Consider the following 12,152-nt stretch of genomic DNA (forward strand, 5'->3'; position numbering starts at 1 on the left):
CAGTCGGCCTCCAGCAGGCTGCCTTCGTACGGCGTGGAGTCCGGGAACCCCACGATGGTCCCGTTGGCCTGGAGACGGGGAGCAGCGTTAGGGTGCGGTTCTGGACCGGAGCGCGGCCCGCGGGGGGCGCCGACCCACCAGCTTGTAGTCCTCCAGCTGCTTGGGGTCGATGCCGCGCGGGTTCCAGATGCTGCCGTCCATCTCGGCCACGCCCACACACCTGGCGCCGAAGCGGTGCAGGTAGCGCATGCTGTGGAGCCCCACGTTACCGAAGCCCTGCGATCAGAGGAGCAGCCGGTCGGCCCGGAGCGGAGACGCCGGAACCCTACCGGGCCGTGCGGCGCCGGCCGTACCTGGATGACGAAGGTCTTGTCCCGGACGCCCGGCGCCAGCCCGACCCGGTTCATGAAGGACGCGTCGTTGATGAAGTTTCTCGATGCCGTGGAAAACACCGCGGCCCGTCGCCGAGATCCGGCCGTGGATCCCGCCCTGGCTGATGGGCTTCCCCCGTCACGCAGGCGTGGGCGTTGATGTCCTGAGGAGGATCAGACGGGTCAGAACCAGAACCAGGGTCGGGTCAGATGGGCCAGTTGGTTCCGGCTCAGACTCACGTTGTGTCCCGTGGTCGTGGCGAAGGTATCGGCGATCCACGACATCTCCCGCTCCCCGGTGCTCATGTTCCGGAGCCGGAACGTCGATTCCGGGGCCCTGTAGAAACCACACGGAGGGTCAGAACCAGCCGGGTCCGACAGAACCACAGGCCCTGGCTGTGAGGTGGGCGGGGCTTATGAACAGGAAGTTGGTTTCCCTCACCGATGAATCCCTTCTTGGCGAGCTCGATGGTGAACCGCCTGGTGATTTCTCCAGCTCAGTGTCCTGGAAACACAGATTGGACCAGAGGAAGTTCTGAATGGTTCTGGTCCAGATGAACCCGTCCAGAACCCTGATTAAGACGTCCTGTTGGGTCTGTAACTAACACCTCATCATTTAGCAACGATTAAATCGATTAAGCTAATCAAAAATTGGCTCATTCTGCAGATTTTTATTTGATAAATAATTAAATTCCCTTTATTGCTTTAAATGCAGTAACATGATTTCCATTTGATCTGTGGATGAATTATTGATTAACTGATTAATAAGTGGAATCAAAGGTGATTAATAGATTTTTCCAGAATATGAAACTAAAAATGTTTTTAATTAAATGTTTCTTGTTCAGTTTTGGGTTTTTTGTTCTTTCATCTTCAGAGTCTCTATCGATCACTGATCGATCACTGATCGATCGATGATCGATTTTAATATCTGACTCTGCTCTGCTGCGGCGCCCCCTGCTGTGCGTCTGATCCACTGAACCGGTCCGATGGGTTTATTCAGTGTCTCCACAGTTGAACCGGTTGGACTGGACCAGAACCGGGCCGTTCTGATCCAGACACGCCTTTGTTTAGCTTGTGGGCGGTCCGGTTCTGTTCTGGTTCTGAAGAAAGATTCTCCATCTGACTACAGCTGGTACCACTGAGCTGGAGTCCAGAACCAGTTCAGAACCTCCAGGTCGGTTCTGTTTCACCTTCTGACCCAACGAGACTTCATTAATAATAATAATGATAATAACGGGCTGCACAGTGGTGCAGTGGGTCGCACTGTTGCTTTGAAAGGTTTTGGGTTCGATTCCTGGCCCGGGTCTTTCTCCATGTTCTCCCTGTTCATGGTGGTTCTGTCCGGTTCTCCGGGTTCCTCCCAGTCCAGAAACATGACTGTCAGGTCAGTTGGTCTCTAAATTCTCCCAAGGTGTGTGTGTGTGTGTGTGTGTGTGTGTGTCTGGTTTGTCCTGTCTGTCTCTGTGTGCGATGGACTGGCGACCCGTCCAGGTGACCGGACCGAACCGAGTCCAGGCGACCCGTCCAGGTGACCGGACCGAGTCCAGGTGTTTCCCTCTTTGTTCTTTGTTTCTGGTTCTGTTCGTTTTGGATTCGATTGAAACATTTATTTCACTTTCTTTAATATTTAAGTTTAAATTGAGTAAAAACTTCTGGATAAACGATGTTTTGGTTATTAGACTCTCCAACAGTTTCATCCATCAGGCTGTGAGGATGCTGAATTCCCTCCCCTCAGCATCAAAGCGGCCAAGAAGATGAAGAAGAAGAAGAAACCCAGAACCTTGCACAACTGCCCTCCCTCCTAACATAGAGGGCAAATTCAGCATTTAAACTCTGCACTTCTGCCACTTTTTTTTATCTGTATATCTCCATATACTTATATATAAACATATACATTCTCAGTTGTAAAACTTTTTACGCTATATGTCTAGTTATTGTACATCTATTTATTAATTGTTTAGGATAATTTTAGTTAGACTGTGTCTTTTATTGTTACTCAGTGTTAGTAACGCCCTGTCTTGTATCACTGTGGGATAGTGAGAAACGTCATTTCGATTCCCTTGTATGTCTGGACATGTAAGAGGAATTGACAATAAAGCTGATTGATTGATTGATTGATTGATTGATAAAACATAAAAACTGATACAAATTAATTAATAATCATAGCCTGGTTCTGTTTCCGGTCCAGAACCGACCCAGACTCCGGTCTGTAACGTCCGTTTGATTGAAAAAACACCAGAACATGAATGGTACCGGCCCGGTTCTGTCAGAACTCGGTTTTGTAGCTTGGACCTGCTCACCGTGTAGTTCTTGGTGTTGGATCTTCACTCCAGCTTTGGCTCCACCAAACGGAACATCTGGAACAGCAGGCGGGTTCTGGTTAGGCCCGGTTCAGGTCCGGTCTGCGTGTGTGTGTGTGTGTGGTACCGACCCACGATGGCGCACTTGTAGGTCATCAGGGAGGCGAGAGCCTTGACCTCGTCCACCGACACCTCTGTGCTGTACCGGATCCCTGAAACAGAACCAGAACCGGGTTCTACTGGAACCAGAACCAGACTGAGACGTTAAACATTTCCATCCCTCCTTTGACCTGCTGGTTCTGGACTCTGTCCCGGCTGACCCGGTACCTTTAGGCTGAACGGTACCAGCCTACAGGTACTGGTTCTGATTGGTCTGTTTGGGTTTTAATACACAGGACTCAGAACCAGAACCAGGCCAGACTGGACCGGACCCAGTGGTTCTGCTGGTCCTTCCTGTTTTTTTCAGTGTTAATTTATTCTTTCATTTTGACCGTAAAATAATTAAACGTGTAACAATAACAATAAACCCGATCATACAGAATTATGTCCATATTTAAAAACAAATCTGAATTTTTCAGGATGAATTTAACCAGAAGCAGGGATTATTTATCATCATCATCATCATCATTATTATTAATAATTATATTTCCTCCTCCTGCAGCAGGTACCGGCTGGACTCTGCTGTGTCTGCTCTACATGCTGACTCGGTTCGGTCCGGTTGGGTTCGGCTCTCACCTCCCTTGCAGGGCGTCCGGTGCTGGCTGTGCTGAGCCCGGTAGCCCTCGATCACCTCCCACTCGCCGCTCTCCCTCCTGATCGGGAAGCAGACGCTCAGGACGTGGTTACACGGCTTGATGATCCGCAGGATCCCGCTGACTCTCTTCCGCTTCTGCTCCGGGGTTTCCCGGGTCCTCAGGTCCTCCACCAGCTTGTCCTCCACGATCGCGGCTCCGCGGTCGAAGAAGCCCTCCACCATGGTGAAAAAGTTGGGGTCGTCGCCCCGGTCCGCGGCCTGGCTGTAGCCGCGGCGCCGCAGCAGCGAGGCGGACGCCGGCAGCGCCGAGTCGGCGGCGGAGGCCAGGAGACCACCCGCTCCCCGGGTCAGCAGTTCTCCCAGGTTGCGGTACATTTTGCGGGTGAGCTGGTGGAAGGAGGTCCAGGAAATGGAGCCGCCGAAGCGGAGAGTCTGTCCCGGCAGCGGCGGCTCCTCCTTCCCGCCGCCCCTTCCTGTCAGCAGCAGCCGCGTGCCAAACAAACGCACGCGATCATTTAAAGGGCGCGCCGGGCGGGAGCTGCTGCGGTTAGCCGTTAGCTTAGCTCAACACGAACAGCAGAAACACAGAGGAAAACTGATCATTACGGCTCAACCAGTGAGTTAATCACACAGATAGAGCAGATATCAGTCTGGTATGAAGGTTTCCATCACGTTTGACTCCTTTAATTAAGTTTTGTTAGCAGCGTAAAATAGTTTAATACTAGCAAGCGTTTAGACCACACGTACTTCCGGGAAAACTTTCAAAACAAATGTTAATTAAATAATAAATCCCAGATGCTGTATAATATTTCAAGCTATGGTTAATTTCAACATTTGGTCTTTAAATGATGTTGTTTACAGTGTTTTCCGCTGTGGGGCGTTTTGACAGGTATATGGCTCTTTGCCCACGGCGACACTCCCTTCAGGATCAACCCACTTAATAACAACACGTTGTCCTGGAGACAGATTCTCCGTGGAGAACATTTCCTGAATGTTTCCCTGCAGCGCATTCCTCCAGCGAGGCTCTGGAGAAGCCTTCAGGTAAAAACGGGGCTGTTAAACCCTTCACCAGTATGCCCAATATGTTGTCTGACCAGTAACAGATCAGTAAACCTGTAAAGTATCAACAAGCAGCAACCATGAAGTTGTATTTACTTTTAAGGAAATGACAAACATTAAAACTATTATCTTAACTTTATTAATCTGAAATGTGACTGATTAGAGAACACAGAAAGAAGCTCAAACTATGAGACAGTCAGGCTGATTTAACCTTTAACCTTCAACCTTTAATCTGCTGTAAAAATACAGCAAAGATTTTTCTTCTTCGCCTCCTTTGGCTGTTTATAGGAAACCAGAACAAATGATTGGTCCAGCAGCAAACTGTAACAGTCAGAGTAAAAAGTTTAAACCTCAAATTAAATCCAGATTAGGATATAAGCTGCAGTGTGACGACCCGGTTTGGTTCTGGTTCCGGGTCGGTTCTGATTCTAGAAGCTGTCTGACCCAGCGTTCTCTCCATTGGACCAGTTAAATCTGAGTGTTTATTATAATTCAGCTCAAACTGTATATTGTTTATAATATTCCCTGAATGTGATTGGACTGATTTGTTATGTTCTGTATGAACTGGACCTTTAGTCTCCCAAACAACCTTGAGGTGAACATTTTGTGTGGTTAATAAATAAATGTAGTTATTTTTGTCCTCATATTGCTTCATTTTTATTTATTTTTTGTTAATATTGCCAGCAGTGCAGCATTACGCTGCGGCGCTGCCATCTGCTGGTCAGACTGGGAACTGCAGCAGTCACAGTCCAAAAGGCCCGGTTCTACAAACGCATCAGAACAAAAAACTGGACCTCAGTGTTCCTCTGATGAACCTTGACCTCTTGACCAACCAGAACTAAATAACCAGCTGCTGTCCCTTCAGAATAAAAGCATCCAGCCCAACATGTTTGACCTAATGACCCAAATGGTTCTGGTTCTGTTTGTCTTCTCAGTGGACACCATGCATCAGCGGCCAAAGATCCACATCTTCCTCGGCGCTCCTCCTCCTCCTCCTCCTCCTCCTCCTCCTCCTCCTCCTCCTCCTCATCCTCCTTCACCTGGTATGGAGGAAGAGCGTCCTGCAGGATGGAGACACCTGGAGCTCACCTGGAAGGCGGGCCGTCTCCGACCCGCTGCAGGTGAGGGGGGTTTAAATCCCGCTCAGGGATTCAGGAGTTCTTCCTGTGTTCTGTCTGTGCGACCCGACCCGTTCTGGTTCCGTTCTGGAGCAAAATGGACCAGTCACCAAGTGCTGCTGGTTCTTTGGGTCGAACCCAAACGGATCCTGAATGACGATCCTGTTCTTTCAGATGTTCCTGGGAATGAGGATCAGAGTAAGCAGAATCCAACAGAACCGGAACCGGGTCGGGCCACAAGGTCTGCTAGAGGACGATCTGATGGAGGACTGGCGCCTGAAGCTCTGAGGACCGAGGAAGACTCAGATGGTTCTGAGGAGGATCTGTGTTCTGCTTCGGTCCAGGAGTATCTGGACCGCTGTTTCCCTCTAGCTCCACCAGAACCAGAACCAGAGCAGCAGCCTCTGTCCACCAGAACCCAGTTCCTCAGCACCTGGACTCTCAGCCAGGCCCTGATCCTGAAAGGAAGACACGCCGTCCAATCAGCACTCAGCCCAGACGAAGCCCCGCCCATTCCCCCGTCCGGCTCCTCCAGCACCCCGGAGCTGTTCAGCCCGGCCGCCTCGTCTCCTGGAGACTCCATGGAGCTGTTCAGCCACACCTGTCCGGCCTCCAGGGCGGAGCAAGGTGGGGTCGTCGTGGAGGTCGCCGCAGACGGCGTCCTCTGCTCTCAGGAGTCCGACCCCCAGGCGTCCCCCGCATCGCCCCCCTGCAGCAAGAAACCACGACCCTCAGAGGAGTCGACGTCTGCAGCAACAGAGAGCTCCACCTCCACCACCCGTCTGGACAGGTGTGACCAGGTGGGACGCAGGTACTCTGTCCTGGTGGTGGTGGTCCACCCCTGCCATCTGAAGGAGGTCCAGGTGAGTCCAGGTGTCCAACAGGTGAAAAAAACAAATGAAATGTTTGTCCTCTGAGTTTGGAACATTTTCACCATTTTGGTAAAAAATTAAGCCGTGGTTAGCTCTGCGAACTAACAAGCTATCTGATCCGTGTTCTGATCCGTGTTCTGATCCGAAGGTGCGGTCGGGTCCGTCAGCAGGAAGCCGCATTCCTCTGGCCTCCATGGTGGTGACGGACCAATCAGGAGCCGAGATGAAGGTGGTGCTGTGGAGGAGAGCGGCCTTCTGGGTTCTGACCGTGAGTCCTGGAGAGGTTCTGCTCATCAGGTACACACACACTCTGGTACCAGACCCGAGAGGCCAGTTCTGGTGTCGGTTTGATCTCAGGTGTGTGTTTGTGTTGTAGGGCTGCAGGTGAGCGAGGACAGGTGGAGAGCAGAGACTGTCCTCCAGTCTACCTTCTCCAGCAAACTGCTGAACCTGGGACACGCCTCCACCTCAAAGCCAGGTACTGCAGCAGCCAATCAGCAGCCAGTCAGCAGCCAGTCAGCAGCCAATCAGCAGCCAGTCAGCAGCCAATCAGCAGCCAATCAGCAGCCTCCTTTGCCCAGGTGTGACAAACTCTACCTTTCTCTCTCTCTCTCTCTCCAGTTAGCCAGCAGGTTAGCGCCCGCGCTCTCCGCTCTCTGTGTGGTTTCGTCAGAGTGCGGCGCCCCCTGCTGGTGTCCGTCCCCAGCCGGCCCCAGCAGGATCTGAGCCGGCTCCCTTACGCCACCCTGAGGTCGCTGCGGGTCAACACGCTGGTTCACGCTCTGCTTCGTGTCACGCACTCTCACATCAGCTCAGGTGAGCCTGTCACGCTGGCAGGGGGCGGGGCCAGCGGGACGCATGTTAGCTAAAGCACCTGAGGCAGGTGAGGCTTACAGGTGAAACCTGTTAGTGAGACTTACTGACTCCTAGCAGGTCGCCATGACGGCGGTGCTGCTGGATTCATTCCTGAACAAACATCAACATCATGAAGCAACATGGCCGCCAACTTTACCTCAGGAACTTTGTCCAATTAACAGGAAACTTAAATCATGTTTTCTGATTGGAGTCTTTCACTTATTTTCAGTGTTTTATGTTAAGTTACATCTTGTATTTTTGATCCGACATCTTGGTGGCAGATCATCACAGCAGAAACTTAAAGAAGCATTAATATTATGACTGGGCAGTTATATCATGTTATTACTGAGTTATTACTGTCTTATTACAGTGTTATCACATTACCATGTAGTCATGTTAGTAGCGCGGTTTAATATTATCCTCTTGTCTTATTATTGTGTTATCAGGATATTATGTGTTATTATCATGTTATTATCATGTTATTATCATGTTATGTCCATCCGTGACGGCTCTTATGTTTCTGTCAGAGTGGAGAGACGAGGCCGAGTCTCGGAACCGCTCTGCGGTCCAGATGAAGGCGGTTCTGATGGTGCAGCAGCCGGGCGGACAGCAGGGGGCGCTGCTGCTGTGGGGGGCTGCGATGGACTGGCTGCCTCGCTTCAGTAAACACAAAGGTACAAGGGGTCAAAGGTCACAGAATGACTTAAAGCACAGCTTTATGTGGAACCGGGTGAGCTGGGCACTGGGCTGATCCAGTCTGGGTCAGAACCCTGGACCGGATCAGGAGCTCTGTTCATTTCTGCCCTCAGATGCTGTGTGGGACTTCAGAGTGCTCCTGGTGAGGGAGGGTTTGACCTCTGACCTCTCAGAGCTGCACTCCACCCCCTGGAGCTCGGTCCGGGTTCTGGACCCGACAGACCGCCGGGCGCTGGACTTCCTGCGGGCGTGGCGCCGTCCAGGGCCAAGTGACGCGGCTCTGGAGCTGGATGTGGACACGCTGTTGTCTCAGCAGTACAGCGGTAAGTCGGGCTGGCCCGTCAGAACCGGAACCATATCAGAACTGGGTCAGAACCCTGAGCAGGCTGAAATCGAAGCCTCTTCGTTTTGCTGCAGGTGAGGTGGAGCTCAGAGTCCAGGTGCTCAGCTTCCAGTTCCAGGAGGCTCCGCCCTCCCAGAACCCAGCCCAGCCGGTTCTGGACAGCTCCACGCCGCGGGCCGGCCTCCTGGCGGCGCTGAGCGGTGACATCACCTACACCGGCTGCGGCCGCTGCACCACCGAACTGGACACGGACCGCAACGGGATCTACACGCCGTGCTACGCCTGCCTGCCGCTCACCGCCCTGCGCCGCTTCTACAGGTACCGATGATGTCAGCTGTGATGTCACAGCTGACATCATCGGTACCTGCCACAAACAGCCGTTGAATAATGTTTTAGCCGCTTAATAATGCTAGGATTAGCATTAGCGTCCACTAATTACCATGTTAAATGAAGTTTAGCATTAGCTTTCACTAATTACTGTTAGCACTGTGCTTTAGCATTAGCATTAGCGTCTGCTAACCACCATGTTCAGTGATGTCAGCGCTGAGAAACATGGCCGACCTGATGACATCACCTCTGTGTTTCAGGCCAGGTGTGTTGACGGTGAGTGGGCGGGGCTCTGCCCACCTGACGGTCCGGGTTCCTCCTGTTCCTCTGCAGAAAATCCTCCAAGCTCCTCCGGACCGACTCCAGCGCAGCGCAGGTGAGACACTCAGGTCGCATGTGAGGTTCTGACCCGGTTCTGACCCGACTCTTTTCCCTCCTCCAGCTCCAGGTTCTCAGATGCGACACGTCCAGGTGGCGGCGGAGAAGCTGCAGGCGCTGCTGGCTCTTCCCAGGAAGTGGGTGGTCATCACGGTGCGGAGCCACTTCCTGTGCGACCAGAACAGCGTTCCCCTCAGTCAGGACTTCACTCTGATGGACCTTCAGGTTCCGACCCGGTGAAGAACCCACCTGGTGGGCGGAGCTTACAGTCTCCTCCAGGTGTGTGGACTGGACCTGCTGCTGGCGGGTTACATGACCCATCAGCAGCAGGTTTATTATTATTACTATTTCTGCATAAATCATTTTATCTGACCTGAGTTCAGATCTTCTGATTATTTAATATTTGTTGAGTTAAAGAAGCTGAAATGAAATAAAGATCAGAATAAATTTTATTAAAACATTTTTATTCCTTTAATACATTTTAATATTTGGAAGAGATACAGGAAGAGGAAAAACAGCAGGAGGAGAAAGCCAGGAAGATGATGATGATGATGATGATGATGATGATGATGATGATGATGATGATGATTTCATCAGGATGAAGGTTCAGTTATTAGACGTTTGTTCTGCCACCTCCACCAGATCATCAAACAGGTCTGAAAATAAATCAGTTATTTCCATAAGCAGGAATAAAAACTAATAAAGAATATTTACTGTTTCTAATTTAACACAATAAATCTCTACTTAATTTATTTTTTTTCAAAGAACCTCCATTTTATTTCTGGGGTTCAGCCAATCAGTGTGAAGGAGAATGAAAGCTGCTCCTGATTGGCTGCTTTGTGATCACCAGCCAATGAATGTTAAACAGCTTTAATGTTTTTTCTTTCACATTTCAGAAAAATGACAAAATTTCCACATATAATTTATAGTTTGTTTCTAGAGAAAACAAATGATTTGGTTTTAGTTAAAGTTACGAAGAGCCAATGCAGAAGGTCCAGGAGCCACAGGTTGAGAACCCCTGAAGTAGAACTAGAATAAACAGAGTTTCTAGATGTTTCACGTTTATTTGCTCATTGAGATGATCTGGGGAATCTGAGGCTCTGCTGTGGCGCCCCCTGCTGGTCAGCCGGAGGCTCTGGTTTAGATTTTATGCTTCAACATTGAGACGGACGTTTCCCTCCAAGGTGAATCACAAAAAACTTTTATTCTTGTAATTAAACAGTTTAGTCCAGATTAGCCAAACTGCAGGTTTGTAATCTAATTAGATTAACACATATGGAAAATGATTAAATAAAAAAATCAAGAACTTAATTTGAAATATGTCAACAATTAAGGATTTTTCTACACCTCTAGTTCATCACCTTTTAAATCTATTTATTGCTGATCATCAGCGGATCCTGTGCAACGATTCAACTGCTGGTACCAGGTTCTGACCGGTCCAGACCCAGAGCTCATCCTGGTTCTGCTGTTTGGTGATCTGGTGAAAAATCAGACCTCAGCTCTGATCTCCATCAGCTTCCTGCTGGATTCGCCTCTAAAACGGCGACAACTTAACCTTCTGCTAGACACTGCGAGACGTTTTAAGTTCCCAGAGGAACTGTGGGAACTTAAAGCACCCAGAGTTTAAAGTTCCCTGGGTTTGACCTCAGGTTGGCAGTTTGAGGCTCTGCTGGAGCAAACTGAGGGCTAAAAATCACAGATTTGGTCTCTGAGAAGCAAAGACCTTCAGAGGATCTCCAGTTTGATGGACTGGTCTGTCCCCTACAGAGACAACCTCAGAGTGTTGGACACCTGAAGACATGCAGGACGTCTGCGTGGGTCTGGATCCTCAACACCAGAACCGACTGACGTGTTGGGAGACGGACTGGGAGAGAATCATGGATCTGAGTTACCTGTTCCTCATACATACCTCTTTCAATAACCGCGACAGTCTGGCCTGGGTTTCCCCAGGCCTCTTCACCTCCTCCCATAGCTCCGCCTTCCTCCATAGCTCTGCCTCCTCCCGTGGCTCCGCCTTCCTGCCCCTCAGCGAAGAGGCCTTGGAACCCGCTCTTCTTCAACCCCTTGTCTTCATCATCATCTTTGTGAAAGACCTTTGAGAAAAATCCTTTATCTTCATCCTTCTTCTTTTTCTTCTTCTTCTCCTCCTCCTCCTTGTTGCTGCCTTTAAATATGGACTTAATTCCTCCCTTCTTCTTGTCCTCCTCTTTGTCCTTGATGCCCAGAGCGCCCTTCACTGCGTCCTCCACCATGTCTCCTGCAACACAACCACAAACATCCAGTTTTACCCTCAGAGGTTCTTCTCCTGGTCTGCAGACATGAAGGTCTCATCCATGCAGAATCAATTATCCTGGTTTAATATCAAACTTTATTTAATGAATAAACTGTGCTTCCTGTTTTGAGGCAACAGATCGGGTCGCTCTGTGCCAGCCACATGGACGACGCCATCCCCACCAGAACAGTGACATGCTTCCCAAAGAACATGTAATATAGGATCAATAAAGTATTTCTGACTTTGAAATAAACTGGAGAGGAAACATCTACATGTGAAGAACTGACCTGAGGAAGGAGAAGCATCACCTGACTGAATGTTTCCAGTGTTTCTAGCGGTTGTTAAGTCGTTATTTGATGTTGGATTCGCTGCAGCAGTTCATTGAAATAAATCTGTTTCTATGGAGATTCAGCCTTTCACAAAGAAATGAAAAGTTCAGAGATCTTCACTTCTGGTTCCTCCTCATCAGAACACCTGAGAAAGCAGCACCAGGTGTTTCTGCATAGAAACACGGCGTCCAGATCAGCATCAGGAATCCTGTACATCTCGTCTTTCAGTCGTTGGCAGCTCTTAATCCTGGGAGATCGGCGTGTGATGGAGACCACGGGTTCCATCCCATGTTGATTATTGATATTATGTTGTTTTCAGTTCAAATGTGTTTGTATTAGTTCTTTGTTTAGTTATTTTGTGACATTTGGTGAACATTCTTTGTGGGTGGGGAGACTGGCCATCTTTCCTGTTCAGAGAATGTGGGAGAGAGGAGGAAATGTCAGTTTGTTTTGATTTAGATTAGTTCAATTTGAGTTA

The 12,152-nt window shown here is 49.7% G+C and overlaps 2 protein-coding genes across 2 annotated transcripts in view; one reads left to right on the top strand and one right to left on the bottom strand.

The window, feature by feature from the left end:
• Window positions 1-3,902, bottom strand: part of LOC116712916 (glutamate dehydrogenase, mitochondrial-like) — a 7,226-nt gene extending 3,324 nt beyond the window's left edge. The window contains 12 exon segments of the mRNA XM_032552808.1: window positions 1-68; window positions 139-276; window positions 354-431; window positions 433-507; window positions 509-535; window positions 612-677; window positions 679-708; window positions 814-876; window positions 2,672-2,689; window positions 2,691-2,728; window positions 2,803-2,883; window positions 3,407-3,902. Coding sequence (XP_032408699.1) covers window positions 1-68; window positions 139-276; window positions 354-431; window positions 433-507; window positions 509-535; window positions 612-677; window positions 679-708; window positions 814-876; window positions 2,672-2,689; window positions 2,691-2,728; window positions 2,803-2,883; window positions 3,407-3,800 — 1,076 coding nt within the window. The 5' untranslated portion in view covers window positions 3,801-3,902.
• A 16-nt stretch (window positions 3,903-3,918) lies between these two features.
• LOC116712982 (shieldin complex subunit 2-like) lies at window positions 3,919-11,752 on the top strand. Its single transcript, XM_032552894.1, has 13 exons — window positions 3,919-4,041; window positions 4,315-4,466; window positions 5,420-5,605; window positions 5,777-6,465; window positions 6,623-6,787; window positions 6,859-6,974; window positions 7,112-7,290; window positions 7,857-8,003; window positions 8,139-8,348; window positions 8,443-8,686; window positions 8,956-9,071; window positions 9,138-9,352; window positions 10,841-11,752. Exons 3-12 carry the CDS (start codon window positions 5,428-5,430, stop codon window positions 9,311-9,313), a joined length of 2,220 nt encoding a protein of 739 aa, XP_032408785.1. The 5' UTR covers window positions 3,919-4,041; window positions 4,315-4,466; window positions 5,420-5,427; the 3' UTR covers window positions 9,314-9,352; window positions 10,841-11,752.
• The last annotated feature ends 400 nt before the right edge of the window (window positions 11,753-12,152 follow it).

The sequence above is a fragment of the Xiphophorus hellerii genome, chromosome 22, assembly GCF_003331165.1.
Source record: "Xiphophorus hellerii strain 12219 chromosome 22, Xiphophorus_hellerii-4.1, whole genome shotgun sequence".
NCBI lineage: Eukaryota > Metazoa > Chordata > Actinopteri > Cyprinodontiformes > Poeciliidae > Xiphophorus > Xiphophorus hellerii.

Excerpts from the sequence above, each read along its gene's own strand:
- LOC116712982 (XM_032552894.1), top strand. The coding sequence starts at position 5,428 with ATGCATCAGCGGCCAAAGATCCACATCTTCCTCGGCGCTCCTCCTCCT. Across the intron at positions 7,291-7,856 it reads GCACTCTCACATCAGCTCAG|AGTGGAGAGACGAGGCCGAG; the intron begins GTGAGCCTGTCA and ends TGTTTCTGTCAG. Across the intron at positions 8,687-8,955 it reads GCCCTGCGCCGCTTCTACAG|GCCAGGTGTGTTGACGGTGA; the intron begins GTACCGATGATG and ends TCTGTGTTTCAG.